This window comes from Nannobrachium achirus (genome assembly GCF_963921795.1).
Source record: "Nannobrachium achirus genome assembly, chromosome: 7".
In the NCBI taxonomy this organism is placed as follows: Eukaryota; Metazoa; Chordata; class Actinopteri; order Myctophiformes; family Myctophidae; genus Nannobrachium; species Nannobrachium achirus.
In genome coordinates this window covers 39,648,298-39,672,506 of record NC_137816.1, presented here as the reverse complement: position 1 = coordinate 39,672,506, position 24,209 = coordinate 39,648,298, and the positions used below count along the sequence as shown (strand labels likewise).

At 43.7% G+C, this 24,209-nt stretch overlaps 1 protein-coding gene across 1 annotated transcript in view; it reads left to right on the top strand.

Annotated features, from left to right (window-relative positions):
- acsf3 (acyl-CoA synthetase family member 3) overlaps positions 1–24,209 on the top strand; it is a 45,527-nt gene that overhangs the window by 15,860 nt on the left and 5,458 nt on the right. Inside the window, exons 5-7 of the mRNA XM_080729998.1 lie at positions 4,007–4,104; positions 5,166–5,292; positions 23,780–23,914. Coding sequence (XP_080586124.1) covers positions 4,007–4,104; positions 5,166–5,292; positions 23,780–23,914 — 360 coding nt within the window. The remainder of the gene's footprint in view (positions 1–4,006; positions 4,105–5,165; positions 5,293–23,779; positions 23,915–24,209) is intronic.

Genomic DNA, 24,209 nt, shown 5'->3' with positions numbered 1-24,209 from the left:
AAATAAACAAGAATCGACACACAGTCAATTTAAAATCTGGTGTATTGGTGTGTTGAAGTTAGTGTTGGTGTTCTTTCTCATGTATATTTCATAATATTCTAACTTACTGTAGGCTATATGTCTAGGGATGGCCAAATGGAGATTTTTTCTTAACCGATAACCGTCAGGCCTTATCAGTTAATTAACCGTTAACCGTTAAGGAAATGTGTTCAAAAATGCGCTATTTTAGCGATTTAAAAAAGGAAAATAGGCCTACACACGTTTTTCCCCATAATAAAGTGCTATATTTACACATTAAAAACCATAACACTGGGAGAAACAAGAATACAAATGTTTTCTAAAAGAAATGTGTTTTTGCAAAGAAACGGATTGAAATGATAAGTCTGTAATGTGACGCGCTGGTCGCCAGGCACGTGCGCACATACAGCAAAAGGGGCTTGAGCCCTTAACTTTTATCCGTATGAAAAGGCCCTTTTAGAAATGTCAGCCCATGCCTCTCTAAAATTCTGTGCACTCCCTGGACCCTGGCTATTGCCTAACAAAACCAGCATGAGACGCATGTAGCCGCATGTAGCAATAACTTCCAATCGTATGACTTTTGGAATCGTTGAATCGGCTAAACGTGATGTCCATTTCATTCATTTACTTCTCTCACGCCCGTGTTTTGTGTGTGCTGATGCAGCGATCATTGAATTTGCGACTCTGAGCTTTGTTATTTTCGCATAGCCTACTATGTAACCAAGACGACTTTAGTGTTCCTCACGTCATCAATGTAACATTAGAAAGATTCAATGTGACGACGCGGGTCTGTTTTGTAAAATCCAATCGACGAGGGAGCATGTTTCCTGATGAACAAGTCAGCGTGTACAGCCAAATCAAGCACGCAGCGGCAGACTCGCAGTTGTATAAATGCATGGATGTTACACAGATATTGGTGTCCAGAAATGTGTGACCACAGGGCCTGACCATAGAGTTCTAGGGCCTGACCTGTGAAGTGTGAAGGAATGGTGCTCCCTGCTGGACAAAATATTTCATTACACCAGTCTAGGATTCCATAGCCTGGAGGAGCGGGAAAGTCCCCTGCTATTGGCCCTAATGCAGTACCCCCCATCCCATCGTTTGGAGGGCCGCTTCCAATCATGAAACTAGCTCGGTTACCATGTGACATTGGACAGCCAATCGGCAAATAGGTCGCCTAGGTCGCCTGAATGTCTCGCCAGAAAATGATCTCTTTAATGATCTGGTTTACACCAGATAAAAAGTAGTAGGCATGATCGCAATCACAAAATTGCCTGTTTAACCCCCATACCAACCCCATCTTTCAAACATGGCAGCCATGTTTGTTTACATAACAAGAAAACATAATGGCTGCTATCTCATGAATGCCGGATGAACGGATTTCCAAGAAGATCTTTTGTTTGAAAGCTGTGAACAGCGTGCACACATGTGGTGCATGATCCGTGCACTATCAATTACATGGAAGTCTATGGAGACTGGGGGCATCCTGGTACTTGGCAGCCATTTTGAAAAAAGCAGCGAATTTAATACCTCTAAAATGACAAATTAAACATTGGCCAAGTTATCAAAATTAATATTAGAGGCAGAAATTGCTCATGGGGTCCGCTCATTGTTCCGCCGGTCCGTTGGTCCGAGTAGCGTCGGCAGGTTAGTTACTCGTCACGGTTACTGAGTTTAGGTTTAGGTTTAGGGTTAGGGTTGGGGTTAGTTTTAGTGTTGGCATACCATCCCGTCGGCATATTGATGCGGACCCATTGCTCACAACGCCTCGCAACAGCTTTTTGTCGGCTATTTTCACAATACAACCGTATTATACAAAATGTAATGCCTCAACTCTTAGTGCTCGTCAGGGTGGGTGGGTGGGGGGGGGGGTACAGATTTTACCTTGTTATTTTCAGTGAATGGCACAGTTGTACGATAAAGTATAAATTAGGCTAGTGGAAAGTGGTTCTCAAACTTTTGAATTACAAGGACCCTCATACCTCTGAAAGTGAACAAATGTACACTTTCAGAGTTATACTGTAGACCTGCAAGGGTCCATTCAGAACCCCTTTCAAGGAACCCTGAGTGTCCCCTGGACCCCCACTTTGAGAACCACTGAATTAGGTTTATATACTCTTTAAATCCTCTCTCCTCCTCCTCCTCTTCCACCCTGGCCAGACTTTTAATGAGGGCTTTAGATGATGAGGCTATACATTCGGATTCCACCAAACAGAGACGTGCTGCGCTCCCACATGCGCTTTCTGATGCTTTATTTCGACCGTCCCTCTTAATCATCATCCTCTGCCACTTCATGAGATCTTTAGGCCTAAGATCCACGAAGGTTGAAGTTATCTGAGCACCCCCCCCCCACACACACACATCCCAGGCTGTTTGTCATTCAGCTTGAGTCTTTACCACCTGCCCATACCCTTTGAAATGGCAATCAATCTCACTAAAGCATCGGGACCTGAACGCTACTACATGCCTCCAAAATTTCCCAGGCTCTTGGTATGAAAGAAAAGTGATAGAGAGGGGTGGAAAAAGGGGAGAGAGATTGCCCGACGCTGAGCCATAAATGGATTTTGGAGACTTTGTGATTGAGGGAGAGGAGCCTGTTTTTATCATCCACAGGCTCAAAGCTGTTTGCTCGGCAGGGTGAGGACCCATAGACGATTACCCAGGCTACACCTCTTCACCCCTGTCAAAAACAAACGGGAGAGAAGAGGCTGACAGATGGACCAGTTTTATATTCTGCTTTTGTAACCTTTTATTTACCAGGCTGGTCCGAAGTAGGCTTTATCGAGAATAGTAGTAGACTTTAAAAACCTGGCAGCATTCCTTATCAGTAATCACAGACACTATTTTAGATCCAGCACGGACAAACACATACATACACACACATGCACACGCACACGCACGCGCGCACACACACACACACACACACACACACACACACACACACACACACACACACACACACACACACACACACACACACGCATGTGCATCACATTATCCATAGATGTCCAATTTAGGTTTCTGAAGAGTGGAAAATCTACGCTGAGTTATACTGTAGTGTACTGTATAGGCAGTTGTTATAGCTTGTTTCTCATCCAGACAGACACTAGCTTGTTTATTATTTCCGTGCCCTTTTATAGGCAGTGGAGATATGTTTGTGGTCAGTGGCCTTTTTGTGTGTGTGTGTGTGTGTGTGTGTGTGTGTGTGTGTGTGTGTGTGTGTGAGTGTGAGTGTGTATGATGTTTGATGTTGCCAAACAGACCAAGAGTGGATCAGATCAATACGAAGCAAGAGAGTCAGTCTTTAATCAGGACCTGCTCCGCTCTTTATTGGTTGAGCACTGGCCTGTGAAATGGCATAATGGCCTTAAGTAACACACACACACACACACACACACACACACACACACACACACACACACACACACACACACACACACACACACACACACACACGCGCGTGCATTACCATATGCAGAGAGAGAGAGAGATGGCGTCAAATGAAGCCCATTGAGCCCCTTCAGTCTTCTTTTCTTATTTCTTATCTCAGCAATTATTTCACAGAAAAGGCAGACCAAAATCGGACGTGTTTAATCTATATTATGATTGTATTGCAGTTTTGTTTAGTTAAAACCTTAGTTGCATTGGTAGAATGGGTGGATTAGTCATTTAGTCATGTTTCTTTTTGTAAAAATAACTTTAATAAATCCTGTGTACTGATGATAGCGTGTAACTCTATTGGAGGACGTATGTGACAACATATCGTCCTCAAAACCTTATTTTGACGTTTGTTGATGGTGGTGTGAAAAATGCTGTTTGGGACAGTGCTGCAGAATGTCCCACACATCATTTTCATTGTATTGTCATACAATGAAATATAAATCAGGTTTTCACGGGTCTCCTTTATCGTAACATACGTTCTAGAATGCGAGCGCGTACAGTACAATTTTTTTGATTTTGTGTGCGTGTTGATTGTTTGTATTGACAGGTGCAGTAGGTTTGCCTCTTCCTGACGTGGAGGTTCGCATCGTCATGTCCAATGGAACCAGCACCACCATTGTAGAGGGCAACCACAGAGGCACACAGGTAAGCACTGACTGCAAATTTCAAATTTCACTGCTAAAGTCAATATGAAAATGTAACAAATACTAAAAACACACCGCCGCATAGACAATCCAAGGGAAGGCTGATTTATTTTCTAATAAATGTGAAATATCTGATCGTACGTTTTTATGGTATTGCTATAGTGGGCTCTTTAGAACATCCTCAAACGACCATTACGTCTTATTTATTCTCATTCCTAGTTAAAATGCACCCAAACAGCTGCATCCATATTTATTTTCTGTGTGTGTAATGTATGAGGGTGTCTCTCTCTCACCCTCCCTCCCTCCCTCCCTGTGTGTGTGTGTGTGTGTGTGTGTGTGTGTGTGTGTGTGTGTGTGTGTGTGTGTGTGTGTGTGTGCGTGTGCGTGCGTGCGTGCGTCTGTCTGTCTGTCTGTCTGTCTGTCTGTCTGTCTGTCTGTCTGTCTGTCTGTCTGTCTGTCTGTCTGTCTGTCTGTCTGTCTGTCTGTCTGTCTTCCTCTCACCCTTTGTCACTCTCTCTCCCCCATCTCTCTCTCTCTCCCCATGTGTGTGTGTGTGTGTGTGTGTGTGTGTGTGTGTGTGTGTGTGTGTCACGCACGCACGCACATGCATACAGATTGTGTCCAAACCTTGATGCATCATATTTCGTCTGTCTGTCTGTCTGTCTGTCTCTGTCTGAATGTCTCTGTGTGCCCTCCTGGCCCCAAACTGTGGAATAAACTCCCTGTCGCACTTAGAACTACAGACTCACTCCCTAGCTTCCGCCATGGACTCACCTCTTCAGACTCCATCTAAACCCATAACACTACTGTAACACTGCCCTTCCCTCGATGACCACACATGAAGCTAGATAGCTTTTCTCTCTTTTTTTTTAGGTTTTTAGAAGTTTTAAAAGATTAGGTGCGTGGTCTACCTACAGTATGTCATTATTATGTTTTCTAGATTGATATTCCTATGCATTGCGACATATTATCTTGATTATTATATTGATGTATTACCTGCTTATTGTAAGTTGCTTTGGATTAAAAGCTAAATGCCTAAACTGTAAACTGTGTGTGTGTCAGGTGCATCCAGGCCTGGAGGGTAAGGAAGGGGAGCTGCTGGTTCGAGGTCCTTCTGTGTTCAGAGAGTACTGGAACAAACCTCAGGAGACCAGCGAGAGTTTCACTGCAGACGGCTGGTTCAGAACAGGTACCTTCCACCTCCTCTCTCTCACATTATTCTGGTTCAGAACAGGTAGCTTCCACCTCCTCTCACACATTATTCTGGTTTAGAACAGGTACCTTCCACCTCCTCTCTCTCTCACATTATTCTGGTTCAGAACAGGTACCTTCCACCTCCTCTCTCTCACATTATTCTGGTTCAGAACAGGTACCTTCCACCTCCTCTCTCTCACATTATTCTGGTTTAGAACAGGTACCTTCCACCTCCTCTCTCTCACACATTATTCTGGTTTAGAACAGGTACCTTCCACCTCCTCTCTCACACATTATTCTGGTTTAGAACAGGTACCTTCCACCTCCTCTCTCTCATACATTATTCTGGTTTAGAACAGGTACCTTCCACCTCCTCTCTCACACATTATTCTGGTTCAGAACAGGTACCTTCCACCTCCTCTCTCTCACACATTATTCTGGTTCAGAACAGGTACCTTCCACCTCCTCTCTCTCTCATATTATTCTGGTTTAGAACAGGTACCTTCCACCTCCTCTCTCTCACATTATTCTGGTTTAGAACAGGTACCTTCCACCTCCTCTCTCTCACATTATTCTGGTTTAGAACAGGTACCTTCCACCTCCTCTCTCTCACACATTATTCTGGTTTAGAACAGGTACCTTCCACCTCCTCTCTCACACATTATTCTGGTTCAGAACAGGTACCTTCCACCTCCTCTCTCTCACACATTATTCTGGCTCAGAACAGGTACCTTCCACCTCCTCTCTCTCTCATATTATTCTGGTTTAGAACAGGTACCTTCCACCTCCTCTCTCTCACATTATTCTGGTTTAGAACAGGTACCTTCCACCTCCTCTCTCTCACATTATTCTGGTTTAGAACAGGTACCTTCCACCTCCTCTCTCTCACACATTATTCTGGTTTAGAACAGGTACCTTCCACCTCCTCTCTCACACATTATTCTGGTTCAGAACAGGTACCTTCCACCTCCTCTCTCACACATTATTCTGGTTCAGAACAGGTACCTTCCACCTCCTCTCTCACACATTATTCTGGTTTAGAACAGGTACCTTCCACCTCCTCTCTCACACATTATTCTGGTTTAGAACAGGTACCTTCCACCTCCTCTCTCTCATATTATTCCAAAGAGTAAAAACACACTCTCTCTCACTAATTGCATCTATGCCAGGCGTACTGTCAGAGGCCATTTTTCTCTCTCGTTTCCATCTGTACTTTAGGGTTTGAATTTACACGTTAAAAACCACAGTGGGAGGGCAGTCCGGGACAGAATATGTCTGTGTGTGTGTGCGCGTGTGTGTGTATATTTTCATGTGCTTATGTGTGTGTGTTTGTTTGTGTTTGTGTGTGTGGGCGGGTGCGTGTGTGCATGTGTGTGTGTGTGTGTGTGTGTGCGAGCGTGTGTGCATGTGCGCGTGCGAGTGTATGTAGCTTTTTGGGGAACTATGAGCGAGTGATAAATGGACTATGTGTGTTTTTGGAGCTGCAGGGCATTTTTCCTCCCTAAGTGGTTGTGACTGCTCTGGGTCTGGAGGAGCTGAGCGCAGCGCTGTGTGTGTCTGCATGTGTGTGTGTGTGTGTGTGATCCTGTGTGTGTGTGTGCAGGGGTGTCACACCAAATTCTGGGCCCTGGGTACAAGGATTCACTGCGGGCCCCCCATGACTGTTCTTCATAGGGGGAGGGGGTTTAACCCATTTAGACTGGGAGTGCATTATTATGCATTATTTTGTGCTTTAATTATTGAAAAATAGCAGATATACAGGTTCACAGCGCGGCACCGATTACCGCGCTGCGAGCTTGTAGATCTTCTATTTTTGAAAAGTCTTGAACATTTGTGCAAGTATTTGAATATTTCAAATCCTTCTAAGGTTTTTTGAAAAACCTATGTTTCTATGTCAGTGGTGCTCAAACTTTTTCACGTGAAGGACTCCCAAAATGATATGTATTTGGCCACAGACCCCCATCTCAAAATATTTAGTTCCAGGGACCCCCCAGAAGCAAAATTTGAGTTACAAATGTTCACTTAAAAAATACATATTCAAAGATTTGCACACATTTTCACGACTTTTTCACGAAAAATCAATAGCTTAAGTATAAAATAATTAAGGCCCCTCCACCTTGGGCCCTAGTAACTCAGTCACACTTTTCCCCCCCTTGTGACGCCCCTGTTTGTGTGTGTGTGTGTGTGTGTGTGTGTGTGTGTGTGTGTGTGTGTGTGTGTGTGTGTGTGTGTGTGTGTGTGTGTGTGTGGTTGGTTGCACCGAGGGGGAGCAGTCATCTGAGGCTCTCTCCTTCCCCTCAGGAGCCCCACTTTACTGCAAAACCACTGGGAGCTATGAGGCATGAGGAGGTGAAGTGGGGGGAGAGGAGAAATGGGGGGCTCTTGAATTGTCACATTAGAAGACAAGGAAAGCCAGCAGCAAGAGTAGACCTCCAGCCTCCACACAGTAAAATCCTCAGTGTGTTTTTAGCTCTTGAGAGTGTGAGAGGTGGTATCATGGTATGCAGCGTTGGGCAGTTGGAAAGAGCAGTGCAGTAGGGCTGCAACAGTTCACAACAGCGATGCAACACTTTTTGAGCTTGTAGATCATTTTATTCCCGCAGATTTTGCATGACACCACTGTGCAAAGAAATACAAAACAAGTTACACGATGCTTAAGTGGTTAATCAAATTGCTTTTTTTTTTGATATATATGTGTTTTTGGGCTTTTTATATGCCTTTATTGATAGGACAGTAGACTGACAGGAAATGGGGAGAGAGATGGGGAGTGACACGCAGCAAAGGTTGTCGGGATCGGGACTCAAACCAGCGACACGCTGTCAGCCTACACCGAGCCTATTTGGTATGCACCTGGACTGGTAGGCCAGCGGGTGCCCAAGGTTAATCGAATTGCCGATATATGAAATATTCAAAACGATAAACAAAACATGTATAATTGATAGTTGCAGCAGGTATGGAGAGAGTGGTGTTGGACTGCAGAGGGAAGCAGTCTGTGGGGGATCGTTGTGGTCTATATGTTTGCATTGGCTCTGCAGGCTGGAAGGACGGACAGCATGGGTTCCACAGCGCAGCACGTTGCTGTCACACTCCATTACAGCCACCGGACACGTAATGAGTCTGTGCAATCAGCTCCCCACAGACCAATCCCCATGCCACTGCAAGGCACACATTCAGATATATAAACCGAGCACAAAAAGAAAGGAAACTTGACTTCGGGTCCATTATATCTCCCCTTTAATAATACCCCTTTGTATTTTTTGGAGCTGTGGAACACAAGCTCCCAATAGACAGGTATGTCCGTGGGTATGTGGCTGGGTGGCTGGGTGGCTGGCCGTGTCCGTAGTCTGGCAATACCTTGAGTGGCCACACACAACACACTAGTTAAAGGAGGGGCGCTGTTTTGTGCAGGCCAGGCACACTCACCACTCACTCATAGGAACAGTTTACAGTTCACACACACACACACACACACACACACACACACACACACACACACACACACACACACACACACACACACACACACACACATAATTTATAGATCTAGAACACATAGAATTTATATATAGAACACTTAGAATTCATAGATCTAAAACACATAGAATCAAAAGCATAGATCTGGAACTGCTCAAATTCACAGCTCCACTTCGAACGAGGTTTGATTTTTTTATATCATTCTTATCGTTGATTCGTCACCTTTACAACGAGGTACAGCTTGTAAGTATCTGGCATTCGAGGCATGAGCTACCCAGCCAAACGCGTGGGTAGCGCCGACCCAGAATTTGCCAACATTTGGTCCATTTTATTTCTCCTTTAATGATGCCAACTGGTATTGTGTTTGATATCATTATTATCGTTGATTAGTCACCTTTACAACGAGGTACAGCTTGTAAGGATCTGGCATTCGTGGAAGGAGCAACGCAGCCAAACATGTGGGTAGCGCCTCTCCAAAAATGGCCAGAATGGCCTGGCAGGCCTGCAATACTGTTCTTTTGGTGTTCACCTTATTTGCTTGGAGCATTGCATGATTAAACTCTCCCACCAGTAATAAGGAAAAGAAAAAACAACACATATATTTTTACACTTTGTTAATTTTAGCTCAGTGTCAGGGAAACCCAAAACGGGAGTAAATGCCAGCAGAACAATATTGCAAGGCATTTTGGCAACATTTTGGTCGGCGCTACCCACACGTTTGGCTGTGTAGCTCATGCCTCGAATGCCTGATGCTTACAAGCTGTACCTCATTGTAAAGGTGACGAATCAACGATAAGGATGATACAAAACACAATACAAATTGGTATTATTAAAGGGGAGATATAATGGACCGAAGTTAAGTTTCCTTTCTTTTTGTGCTGAGTTTATATACGTACATGGCATCCACACACACATGCATGCACACATACAGATTATTTTCTACTTTATATTGATTATGGTACCTTTTTGGATTAATCGAATAGTCAATATTATTGTTATCAATTTCAATGTTTTAGCAATGATTCATTCGATTAGTTTGATGAATGGTTGCACCATTCCCCTAACACACGCACACGGACACGCAAAGGCACAGGCACACGCACGCACGCACGCACACGCACGCACGCACGCACGCACGCACACACACACACACACACACACACACACACACACACACACACACACACAGAGCTGTCTTGCACATTTCTATGCATCGCAATTAAATATCCCTTTTTTTATTTACTACAAATTTCTCTTTCGAGCTAAAACATTTGGGAGCCCCTGGTGTGTAGACAACCATGAGTCTTCTCCAATACACATGAAGTCTGTGTTCTGTGCCTGGCTGCCTGCCCCTTACTTTTTATCACAGGACAGTCACATTTCTTTTGTACATGTAAATAATTGCTGAATGCGACCATACATAAAATAATAACATTTACTGTGTATTTGCAGTGAAGGAAAAAGTCACTGTTTTTTTTTTCTTTTTTTTTTTTTTTTGCAACGTATCTATTATTGCTAGATACACAAACAGCTCTGTTGTTTTTAATTCGTTTTGGGATACCCCGATTCAATATCAGGTCATTTGTGATGAATGTTTGAGCCCTGAAACTCTTGTGTAGAAAATGTCTTCAGATTCAGTTACAGTTACATATCAAAACTGCTTTCCCTCAAGTTGAGAACCACTGCATTGCCACCCTGATCTGTGATAATGTAGGTTTCCTACAGGGTACTCTGTTTCCTCCCACACCAAAGCTTGTTAGGAACATACTCATGCCACACCAAAACACATGCTTTTAGGAACATACTCCTGCCACACCAAAACACATGCTTTTTAGGAACATGCTCCTGCCAGTGCCCTTGATACTGGCACTGGCTTTAGAGCTGCTGGAGCTGCATGGTCCCCAGGCGCTCCTAATAGTTAGGATCCATTAAAGGCAGAGGGCAAAATTCAAGGTCTGTGCAAAATGTACTCAGACAATAAATGAAACAAATACACATGCTTGCGTGTGGTTCACGGGCATGTGTCGTGTAACCATAAAGGTGGGAACGAATTATAAGAGGCAAGCAGACTCTCACTCTCATGCAACCTTTTCACGCACGCACCTGCTCCCTCTTTCACTCTACCTTTGCTCTTTCTTTCCAGCACAGGATCTCTGACTTGCCAGCTCCTGTCAGATTCTCCTAGGCTTTCTGGTATCTCACATTCAAGTCAGGGAGGGAGAAGGAGAGTAGGTTTGTAGGACGAGTGCAGAGACAGTAGGCAAGTGTGCAAAATAATGTCAAAGAAGAAACATTATCGATGGAAATAAAATAATGAAGGGAGAGTTGTGGTCTACAAATTAAAAAGCATCGTAGTCTACAGATAATCAGATGTAGATATAGTTTTATAAAAACAGCTGATGAGTCACTGCAGCTCAAACATTTCAACTGAGAAACAGCGATGTACAAAACAAAATATTTTCACATTTGGGGCAGTCAGTTTTCACTTCAGAGGGATGGTTCTGAAAAGGATTAGTTAGTGTGTGTGGACTGACTTGCAGTTTGCTACCGTACTGTATGTACTATACTATTTTACTCCGATAGGCTGCTACCGTACACCTGCTTGCAGGTTCGTTGTTGCGATTCATTTGAGTGGCATCATAATCCATCAAGAGTTGCTGCAAAAGGAAATGCGATGTTTTCATAACCTTTACAGTTGAAGACCTTATATAATATTCTTTCTACAAAACTTTCCGGCGCTGTACCTGCAGAGATACCACAGAGGACGAAGTCTGAGCCGAAGAGAACAGAGGATAACTGACAGACAGATGGGGAGGGAAGTGTAGTCAGAGCACAAAAGGCAGACGCAGCGCTGAGCGAGAGAGAGAGAGAGAGCAGCGTAGTGGAAGGAGAGAGAGAGTGAGAGTTCAGATCAATACAGCGTGTGTTGGCCGGAGGTGTGTGCTTCAGCGCTGTGCAGCATGACTGGCAGCTCTATAGGGAAGCTGTCACCCTCGCCAGAGTGCTCTCCTCTCCACTCATCTTCACAAACACCTCTCAGCGCATTCATCCCTTATTTCTTCCTTTTTCTTTTTTAAATATACTGTATATCATTGCTGTCGGGTGGAAACCTTGTACTGTATGTCCAAAACGTTTCCTTTTTATTATTATTATTTTAAAGATTTGTTTTTGGGCTTTTATGCCTTTATTGATAGGACAGTAGACTGAAATGGGGAGAGAGATGGGGAGTGACACGCGGCAAAGGTCTTCCGGATCGGGAATCGAACCGCCGCCGCCAGACATCCATGACTATGTGGCCATGCCTAAGTGGTACTGTATGCGCGTGGACCAGTAGGCCAGCGGGGGCCTACGATTCATAATAGTGAAAATAGCCGAGCTTGTAGATCTGAGATTTTCTCTTGTATGATGAAGTAGGGCGTTCATTTACAAAAAACACATGTTAAAATACGGAGAAACAAGGTTTCTACCCTACAACAACGGCATGCTATTTCTTAACTTGAAATGTTTTTACACTTTCTGATTTAACCACTGTTCAAAATGTTAAAAAGGTTGTTGATCTACAAGCTCACAACATGTTGTGATGCAACACGTTGTGAGCTTGTATTCTTTTCCAGGTAAACATTTCTAACATTTCTGGTGGAGTTTTAATCAGATACTTGACAAATCTGCGAACTAAATCGTTACGGTAGCCCAAGGAATGTTTTTCGTGCAAAACAAATGCTTGCAATGGATTCAGCATCATGGAAAACCCCTAGTTTGACCCCTCACATGCTACTTAAAGCAGATATATATTTTTTATTTTGTTCCTGTATAGTAAGGTTAATGGGACACACACTTTCATCAGTTTTTTTTTATGAAGTTTCCCCTGGGAGTTGAATTTCAAACTTTTAGTACATATTATTACACACCTTTAGAAACACATTGGTGAAGACATTTCTTGGTAACGATTTAGTTTGCAGATTTTCTTATGTTTCCCTTATTAATTTACATAGTGGATTTTAAAGTGTGCATTACAGTCTTTCTCCCATCCAAAAGTTGAAGGGAGCGCCGCTGTCCAAGACAGCACTGCGCTCCTCCCAGAAAGACACTCAAATTTAAACTACAGTATAAATAAATGCATGAATATATAAATAAATAAAGTCATTCGGGGGATTGGAGGAAGATGTGTAGGCACTAGCATTTATTTATTTTATTTTTCAAATGGTTCTGTGTAGTGCGTAGAATTATGAAGGCACAGTTGTAGCAGGCAGCGTAGAGAGTAAGCTGTGTTTGGGGACGGGCCATTAGCCTCGGCTGATCTGCAGTAACAAAGCTAAGATGGGCCAGGTCAGGCCACTGGAGCCACTGAAGATACCTGGGGGGGGGAAAAAAAAAAAAATACTTGTAGAGTATCGGACTTCAGAGCAGGGATGTTAACAAGCGTCCAATCACATGGCTTTGTGCGTTAGGCAGTGGTGGAACAAGTACTCACATGTTTTACTTGGGTAAAAGTATCAATACTGCAAGGTAAAAGTCTACAGGTAAAAATCTTTGTGAGATGTGTTACTAGACACCTTTACAAACACATTGGTGAAGAATTCTTTTGGTAAGGAATTTATTCCAGGATTTGACACTATTTCTAAAGATATCCCCTGATTATTCCTTTAGAGACAGCAAGACTCGCTGTGATTGGCCGGTGGTGTATGATCCGCGCTGTGATTGGCCGGTAGTGTATCATGTGGGAGATGACATCATTTTGCCGGGAAATTCTACCCCCCTCACAACTCATAGAAATTATATAAAGAGAAGGCTTCAGAAGCTGAAAATAACAGAGTGGGTGTTCTAAAACTTTAGCGATTTAACAGTTAGGACAATTTTAAGATTTGTTTTATAAAAAAAGTTACATGGTATAACTTTAAACTAGTGAAAACAGACGATCTACAAGCACACAACGCCTCGCACCGCGAGGCGTTGTGAGCTTGTAGATCTGCTGTTTTCACTACTTTTGTGCGACTGCGACGGCCTTGTATGACGAAGCAAGGGCTTTGCTTTGCGAAAGTACGTGCAAATTTGAAACTTGGACATACAAGGCTTCCACCCGACAACGATGATATGCTGCTGATGAGTCACCTCTATTTGGCGCTATTGGAAAGCGCCTCAGCTTTGACTTTTCCATTATCAAAAGTTAGCAATGCAAACAAATCTTTGAGGAAAACGTGACCAAGGGATGGTTGTGAAAGGATGTTTTCTCTGTTTGGGGGCTTCATAAAGACACCGGTGCCCTTGGCGTGCGTCGGCCCGGGCCGTGTGTTCTGTCAGATTTGTGTGACGCGGTGGAGAGCAGTGGAATGTAAACGGCAGTCAAGTAGCCCGCTTGACAAAACATGCCAGATCTGAGACAAACATCAATCCTCAAACTGCAGCTTGTTATCTGCAGAGGAGACGCAAGCCAGCAAGGAATATAATCAGCAGCATTAACATAAAGCAATTCAAGCTCCTTTAATTGCATTATATTAAACAAATTAGATCACTCATCCAAGTGCGAAGTGCTTTCTTGTATGGTATTAATTACAAAAAAAGGAGCCATGACAAAAGTTAAGGATGATAAATAATATCAGAGCTGAGATTTTGGTGGCTGGCTGTCTGTTATTTATCCTCATTAACACTTCCATCTCGACGTCGAGGCTTTAATGTGTGACATTAATATTCATGTATGCTAAGTGTTTACAGTCACTCTGAACAGAGGCATGACTCACTGTCAGGCCGTGTTCATCATTGGATGGATAAAACCATCCTCTCCCAAGTCAGATGTTTAGGTGTTCTTAGTGCGATTCGAAGTTGTGTTGAATGTGGTGATGAACTCTCAGAATCTGTGCTTTCGAGGCGGCCAAAGCTTAGTGCAGTTGTCTTCAATGTTTGCAGGCCAAGGACCCCTTAGTTGAGAGAGAGATGAAGCAGGGACCCCCACAACCTGTTCATAGATTCCATAAGGTTGCATCGTTTGACAGCACACTCATCAGTGTATTTTGTATTCGTGTCAATTTGTGTTTTCAGATATTTAACCACTTGAACAGTCAATACTTAATAAACTTCACCTTTCACTCTGTACTTAGTCTGCTCTTTTTCCCCTCTACACCAAACCTCTTTGCCGAAAATAGCCGATCGTTGTGAGCTTGTAGATCTGCTATTTTTGGCTAAAGTTCTCCGAATATGGACACTAGGGTTCAAGTGGTTAATATAAAAAAGGAGAAACAAGTTTCTATAACATTGGAGGACCCCCTGTAGTAACTCTGAGGACCCCCTAGGGGTCCCGGACCCCCTGTTGAAGACCTCTGGGGTAGACGAGGTGGTCTGGTGGTGATCAGAAGGTCACCGGTTTGCCCCCCAGCCCGTCCATATCTACGTGCCCAAAATGTCCCTGACCAAAACAATTAACCCCTAACAGCTCCCCCCGAGTACTCCTCATGACCATCTGAGCAGCCATCAGCTTGGTGAAGCCGGAACTGAATTTCCATGGCGGTGTTAAGGTCTCCTCTCCCCATCCCTTTTATAGCAGTTAGTGGTTTCCAAACTTTTTAGACTGTGACCCAAAAGAGAAATTAGACATTTGCCTGCGACCCAGACTAGTGAAAACAGCAGATCTACAAGCTCACAACGATCTACACGTTTTCAACTTTTAGATCGGCTATTTTTGTCCCTGTATGTCCAAAACGTTTCCTTTTTATTTTTATTTTAAAAAGTGATTTAAAATAGTGAAAATAGCTGAGCTTGTAGAGCTGAAATGTTCTCGACTTTTGTGCAACACTCTTGCATGATGAAGTGGGGCCTTCATTTACAAAAAAAACATACATTAAAATATGGAGAAACAAGGTTGCTACCCTACAACAACAAAAATGTGTCTGTGACCCACAAATGGGTCCCGACCCACGGTTTGGGAACCAGCGCTGTATAGGATACAGAGTGGAGTGCAGAATGTAACTTTAGTACAGGAGGAACACAATTAGTCATTTTAACTCATTCAAACATTTTAGATTCAAGCGTTGGCTATTCAAAGATAGCAGATCTACAAGCTCACAGCTTTGTGCCGCACTGCAAGCTTGTACATCTGACATTTATGAACATTTTTGAAAAATTTTGAATAATTTAGACGTTTTCTTCTTGTGGTCCCTGGCACAGATGGGGTTCCGCGGCCAAATACATATCATGTTGGGGTCCTTGGCCTGAAAAGGTTTGAGAACTACCGATTTAGAATTAAAAGGCATTAGTAGAATTGGCCTCAGGTCCTAATGGGACCTTACCTGGTTAATAAACCAGACCGAACACAACAACACCCCCTGGCCGTAGTGGTGTTGTAGTATGGTCTGGCACCGATCCATTGAGATTCTATTTCCTCAACCAGCTTCAAGGGTTGGCCAATCAGGGTTGTATGCTTGGGGCACGTGGTTTGGGGAAAACCCCAGAAATGAAAACACTTCCTGAAATCCCAGACTCTCCTCCCAAAACGAAGTGTGTGATAAAGGCTGGCAACGCCAGGCAAAATGGGACCAGGACAGCCTATACGTTGTGTTATACCTTTAAACCGGGAAAGCATCTGTGTTATTTTGGATGTTGCTATTTAAATATAGCATATAGCATGTATTTATATATCTTCTTAGGTTAGGATTTAGAAGGCATTTTTAAAATCGACCTCGGGTCTAAAATGGATCCATCAAGTAATACATGCATGTGATCTAGTGAATTTCACATCAGTATACAGTACATACAGTACAGTAGAATAGCACACATACAGTACGAACAATAGTATCTGACATACAGTATGTATTTTAATGAATGTAGACATTCCTCTTGCAATAGCAGCAGTGGTCTAGTCGGAAGCTCAAATGGCGCCTCCTTGAAATATGACCGACAGGACTTGTGTCATCTATAACTGTTTTGAGACTGTTCTGGTTGTCTCTCTTTTAGCCTCCAGACCTTTGTCAGCGAGCAGCGACGCCAGTAGCTGACTGACTGAAACGTGATTGTGATGGTGGCTGTGGCCTTTGTCATGTGTCACACTCTGCCCTTTCCTGTCCTCCCTCTGCTTTCATACACTTCAACTTCCCTTACCCTGTTCGTGTGTGTGTGTGTATGTGTGTGTGTGTGTGTGTGTGTGTGTGTGTGTGTGTGTGTGTGTGTGTGTGTGTGTGGGTGTGTGTGTGTGTGTGTGTTCGCATGCATGTGTAAACCACTACTATTGTTTCTTCTAGTTTTTTTCTTGGTCACATTTAGTTCTGTCTGTGTTTTGGTAAATGGTGCATTTATAAAGCGCCTTTATCCAAGGCGCTTTACAGAGATTGTGCATTACATTCATCCATTCACACACACATTCATACACCGATGGCAGAGGAAACCATGCAAGGCGCACCAACCTGCTCACTGAGAGCAACTAGGGGTTCAGAGTATTGCTCAAGGACTCTTTGACGCTAACTCTGGGGGAACCCTCCGTGTTCTAAGACCGCAACTCTACCCCTGATCCACTGTCCCATACTATGTCCCATAAAAGTAAAAAAGAAACATGTTCACCCTCGTTTCTCTGGTCTCGCCAATAAAAATGAAATAAAATAAAAGAAATATTCTAGTTATGTAATGTAAAATATTCTGGAGTGACATGTTTATCTGTTAAGGACATCTTTATATTTACTTACGAGTTGCAAATCATCATACAGACTCTTGCCATCAGACGGCACAGGAGCAGGGATGTGCACACATAGACATCAAAGGGGGCTTGAGCCCCTGCCCTTTTATCCACCTGTAAAAAGTGCCCTCTCCAGACCATGAATGCAGTTTTTACTATGGTGAAAGAAATGCAAATGACCTCTTTCCATGCCATGTGTACCTGAAGGCAGCATTCAAGAGAATTCTTGCCCAAACTCTCCCGAACTTGAATGCACCACCTTATGTTGAAAGAATAGCCCTCTCTGTGTAGAAATCCATGCTGTAGGCCACATCTCCAGTAGTCTCGCGTGGCCAGACTGTTGCCTCCGCGATTTGGCCAAATGCTCCCGGCATACAGTCTGGCAAACCGGAATAGAAATGATGAGTGCGAGATAAAAGCGGATGTGACGCACCCGCTCCCTTGGTGCAGTAGCAATAACATGTCCTACTGGAAGCGTTATGTCTCCTTTCTTTATTTTTTGGGGCATTATCTCGTCTTTCTCTGATGTTGTTGGTGTTACTTCCATGATGTTTTCAAATGTTTTCTTAAACTATACACCCATAACAAGAATAGGCCGCTCGAATGACTTTGTCTGAGCTAGTGTGTTTCTGTTATGTTTCCAATGGGACTACAGTTCAGTGCAGCAGCAGCTACTTCCGATACTCGCCGTTCGGGAGCTGCCGTTCCAGACTCTATATAGCATTCGGAGATTGTGGAATAGTTGTCTGGCTACGCGAGACTACATCTCCAGTATTGACTTGATTTGATTATTATGCTTAGTTCACTGTGGTATCAAGCACCGACTGCGACATGTTGTGAGCTTGGAGGTCTGCTATTTTCAACCACTCTTCACTCACTATGTAGGCTACACAATGACTCATTCCAGCAAATAATACTTCTGTCCATAACTCCACTGAGTACAGCCACGCTCGAAGGTCCTTTTCTTTCTATAGTTCTTAATGAGCAAGACGTTAAGCGAGGTCAAAACACAGCTGACATCTTTTGGGGCTTTTATTCATTTCACAGATGAGCTTCTTTTTTTAATCTCTCCAAATAACAAAATGACAATAACAAATAATATATGCAAAAATATGGAGAAAACAAAATCCCAGTTCATAAATAGTAAAAAACATATACAGTATTTTCTTGTCTTTCTGGAAAGCCAGCTTTATTGTCTTTCTCCCTTTTTCTCAAAGACGTTGTGGAACTTGCTCTGCCCTCTATCCACAGTTCAAGTCTTTACTGGTCTGTTTTTATTCTTTTTTTTTCCACACTAGTGTGCCTTCACTTTCTTTAATGCCTCAGAATGAGATGAAAGCCCAGCGCAATTAGGCTTCTTATCGTTTTAATTAAGAAAGCCATTCGTCCATATCTGCCTCCAACGCCATAACATATAATGGCAGTGAGGCTCTGATGCCTGAAGTAGTGTGTGTGTGCGTGCGCCTGTGTGTGTATGCGAGTGTGTGCGTGCGTGTGTGTGTGTGTGTGCATGCATCCTGGTAACACAATTCCCAACAATCTCCCTCCCTCTCTACTTTCCTCTCTTTTATCAGTCTGTGTTCTCCAATCACAATTCCCACTCGTGGGAACAAGCTCTTCCATCCCTGCTTATTTTCCCTCTCTTCAAAGACACAAGGTCAAACAGTTTGGCATGAAGTACTTCAAACTTTATGTGATATACACTGTCTGAATGTTTCCTTTAAAGCGTTCTGATCAAACAAACTGTACATTGAAGCTGCAGATATCGATCTGAAATGTTTATATATTCGTACCCTCTGAGCTAATACAGAAAGCCTGTTAGGGAAGAGGATATATTGCACTTTGAGCTTCATGCAATACCACTTGTCAACCAGTAGTGGTCCTTCCTGAGGCGACCACAGGATCGAAATGTCTCAATAGACCACCGCAGTTGTGTCAATCATACAATAATATATCATACTCTTTGGTCAGACTAATGTTTTATTCACTAAAACAAGTTATGGATTGCAGCATATTGTTTGACTACCGTATTTCATACGTCTGCATACGGTCGTTCACAAAGTCGCAAAACGCACGCACGCACGCACGCACGCACGCACGCACGCACGCACACACACACACACACACACACACACACACACAGTATATGCTATACATGTACATGAACACGGACGACGCGGGCAGCTTATCAATGTATGTATTTGTAAAACACACATTATTACCCCAGACCATTTACATAACAGTCCTAACTATACATGTCCGTGACTGTGAAATCATTCCTTCCTTTTCTCACTTATTTATTTCTTCTCCTCTGTGCCTAAAAGAGGAGAAAAGGGGAGGGGGAACTGTAAATACATTGTTACTGGATGTTAACACCCAGCCAGTTCCTTTACTCCCCCTCTGTACTCCCACTCCACCCCCCCCACCCCCCAGTCGCCCTAGCCTATCAGTGCGGGGAGCAGTGGTCTGTGAAGAAATTCCCAATATCTAAATTTACACACTGTATCAATCTTGTTTAATAGACTGGAAAGCTTATAGCCGCCGCGGCGAGCCGGCAGAGAGGCCAGCGGTGATAAATTGTCGGCATGCAGGCGACAGCCGCCCGTGATGTATAATGAAATATTTATGATTTATCCCGGCTAATAAACTGAAATGAAGTGCGTGATGTATGGGAACAGATGGGCCCTCTATTGATGCTGAGGCACAGAGGCAAAGAGAGGAGGCAGAGGAGATAGGTGGAGGAGAGAGAGGAGGAGGAGGCAGCGGAGAGGAGGAGACGGCTGAGAGGAGGAGGAGGAGGAGGAGGAGGAGGAGGTGAGAGGAGATGGAATGAGGTGGTGTGAAAATATGGAGGGCAGGAAGGAAGAAAACAACCACACTGTGAAATCCTCAGCGTTCATTTGACCCAGAGTGCGTACCAATGGTTGAATTAACACGGAGGATTTTACCATGTAACAGCTGGAAGCAGGGACGTGCAGAGAATGTTAGAGAGGCAGGGGCTGACATTTCTAAAGGGGCCTTTTGGTGAAAATATTTAAAATGGCAGACTTGATACCACACTAAACAGAGATTCTTTCAACATAAGATGCTGCATTCAAGTTCAGGAGAGTTTGGACAAGGCAATTCTCTTGAAAGCTATATCTTCATATATGGGCATAGAGTGGTTCCCATGACATCACAAAATGCAATCCCTTTTATGCCCATACATGGAGATCCCTGTCTGAATCAGCCACACCACTGTGATGTCACATGTTTATGCCCATATATGGAGATCCCTGCTCTGAGTATCTGACATCTCTGTGATGTCACCTTTGATGTCACAGTGATGTGTCAGGGGAACCACAGTGTCAGACGTTATCCCTGCTCTGAGTATCTGACATCACTGTGATGTCACCTGTGATCTCACAGTGATGTGTCAGGGGAACCACAGTGTCAGGCGTTACCCGTACGGACAAGCTGTGCAGGGTTATGACAGTAAACTGCGACTGTAAACTACTGTGCAATGTGCCATAGTGTGAACATGCAGGGGTACAATGATATATCTACTTTTGTACTGTGTGATTCCTTTCTTTTTAGCTGTTAGCCAGAACCAGACATACAAAACCAATGTCTGTATCCTTTGAGGTACAGTAGATCACAATGTGCCATATCATGTCCTCCTACTACTGCTGTAGAGATCTCTCACACAGCGTAGCAACCTTGTGGTGGCCGCTTGTCCTCGTGTCCTCTACTCGTTCTCATCCAGTTTACAATTCAGACAATTTAGGCAGATGCCTTTATTCAGAATGACTTACGAACACGGTCGAACACGGTCAGGGTAAGTGACATAAACCTTACGCCTAAAGCTTAAGCCTACAGTAAATGAGAAATGTTGCTTTAAAGCAGTTATTTTTTGGACTGTCATGTGATGAAGCATAAATGAGTTGCAAAAAAAACTAAACGTTAAAAGAGGGGGATGTGTGCGTGCTTAAGGGCCAGTGTCAGCTTACGCCATTCTACGATCAATTCCAAACCTTCAATTCTTCCTCATTCTAGCTTTCGGCCTTCCTACTAATTGGCTAGCGCCTGGTGGTACATCTTCCTCCTGATTCGACTAAACCGTTACTTTAGTCAACAACAACAGGTTTAGTGGTTGAGCAATTGGAGTGCTAAGCAAACAAGTATGTGCGAGTAACTATGGTAGCAAGTAGATTACCTTGGCATCTAAATAAAACCCTTGGCATCTGTCTACAAGTAAACATTAGTTTTTGTAACTGACATCTATTCTACAGTACCCGTATAATAGTCAGCAAGCAGGAAGTGCACATGCAAAGATCCCCGCTGCCGCATTGGCACCTGCTTGACCCCATCGACCACCTTGCATGCGCTCAACCCTCTCCTACTCCTCTTTGGGCCCCAGCTGTGGACTCTCACCCTGTAATAAGCCGTGAGGATACCTTCCTACCTTCTTTTGTGTCCTCTTGGAGCCCAACCCTCCTGTTCTTCTCCCCTTCTGTCTCTCGCCACTCATCCATACGGAACCATTTCCTCTGCACACCACCTCCAGTCCAGCTGAGCCCCTTACGCCACATACTGTACTGTACTCTGCCTCCTTCCTCCACACCTGCCCCCCCCTCCCTAGACGCCCACTGGTGTGTGTGCGCGCGCGTGCGTGGATGCGTGCGTGTGTGCGAGTGTGGCCACTTATTTACGCCCATACACATACATGTGTTCTAGGGATGGGACGATAAGCAATATTATCGTTTATCGTGATAAAAAACACTCATGATAATCGTATCGTGGAGATCTAATTTATTTATCGTGATATCGTCCTCAGTCATCCACTGGGATCAATTCACCTTTTATTTGCCGAGCTGCATATCCAGTACCACATAAACCCTCAATAATGGTAAAAGGTACTTATAATATACATACTTGATACAGTCTTTTTTTCACTCTATCAAATGTCTTTGCCAAAAAATAGCCGATCTACAAGCTCACAACGCAACGCAACACGTTGTGAGCTTGTAGATTGGCTAATTTTTGGCAAATGTTCCGCCCCAGGATAATGGATTTTGATTATCGGGATAATATCGTAAATCGCGATTTCCTTTGTCAAAATATTCGTGATATGAAATTGTCATATCGTCCCATCCCTAGTGTGTTCTTCAACACCCATCCACCCAAAGCTCTCTCACTGACCTTTCTCTTTTTCTCATACACCCACGCATGCACACACACACACACACACACACACACACACACACACACACACACACACACACACACACACACACACACACACACACACACACACACACACACACACACACACCTTGTATTCAGTGGTCTAGTCGTGAGATGAGATGACAGCTTCTGTGTGTGGGTGTTGTGGGGGGAGGTGTCAGACAGAGCTCTTGTGCAACTCAGTGTTAAGTTGCGCGTCAAACACTGAAGGGTCAGACAAGAGGCTGTTTATTTGGCATGGTCTTTACATGCATGGATGAATGCATACATTGTACAGTACTTCTTGTTATGGGTTATGTATTGTATAAAACTTTTCCAGAGTATCTGTGGGTGTTCTTGTTTGTGCTGTACAGTTTACAGTTTACAGTTTAGGCATTTAGCAGACGCTTTTAATCCAAAGCGATTTACAATAAGCAGGTAATACACATCACTATAATAAGCAAGATAATAAGTACAAGATAATTAACAACAATATAACAATATAACAAATATTATAATAATAGTAGATACCCTCACAAAAAACATGCAGTAATCCCAGTCTCTATACTGCCTCCCACTGGCCAGCCGGGGCGCCTGATGGAGGGGAAAGGAACATGTTGGAATAGCATGTTCCTTCCGCGCGCCATGTCCAACCGGGGGAAACTCCCCCCTGTCAGGTGAAAAGAAGCAACTTGGACTCCTCATGCATAGAAGGAAGCATGAGATCAGTCTGTTATCTCCCCAGGTTGGCAGAGGGAGTGTAGCGCCCAGGATTACATTAGATAATTGACACCGGGTGAAAATCGTGGGATAAAAATGTAAGAAAAAAAGAAAGAAATGCCAGTGTCATAGATGTATATTCATTTAGGCTACATTACATGTATATATTCATGACAGTGGCGCTGATACACAAATCCGTGGTCAGCTGACTCTGTTTGAGTTTTGATTTGTTCTTTTCTGTTTTCTCCTTGCTCTCACTCTCTGCCCCCCCCCCCCCCCCCCCCCCCCATTTTCCCCCCCAAATGATCGCGCTCGCACAAAAACACATTTTACACCTGTGATGTGATAATGACATTTATTTAGATTCTTTCTGATTCATTCTATTTCTGTCTGTCTCTCTTTTGTTTTCTTGCTAAACTTTCCCCCGTAGGCGACACTGCGGTTTACAGGGATGGCGTGTACTCCATCAGGGGGCGCACCAGCGTCGACATCATCAAAAGTGGCGGATTCAAGATCAGCGCCCTCGAGGTGGAGCGCCACCTCCTGGCCCACCCAGACATCACAGGTCAGAAGCAAGGTCACATTGCAAGGCAGCAGCCAGCCAGGCGAAGGCCAGGGGTGTCGCACCAAATTCTGGGCCCAGGGTACAAGGATTCACTGCGGGCCCCCCATGAATGTTCTTCATAGGGGGAGGGGGTTTAACCCACTTAGACTGGGAACGCATTATTACGCCTTATTTTGTGCTTTAACTATTGAAAAATAGCAGATATATACAATCTCACAGCCGCGCTGTGAGCTTGTAGATTTGCTATTTTAGAAAAATCATGTTTGAATATTTCAAATATTTCTATGTCAGTGGT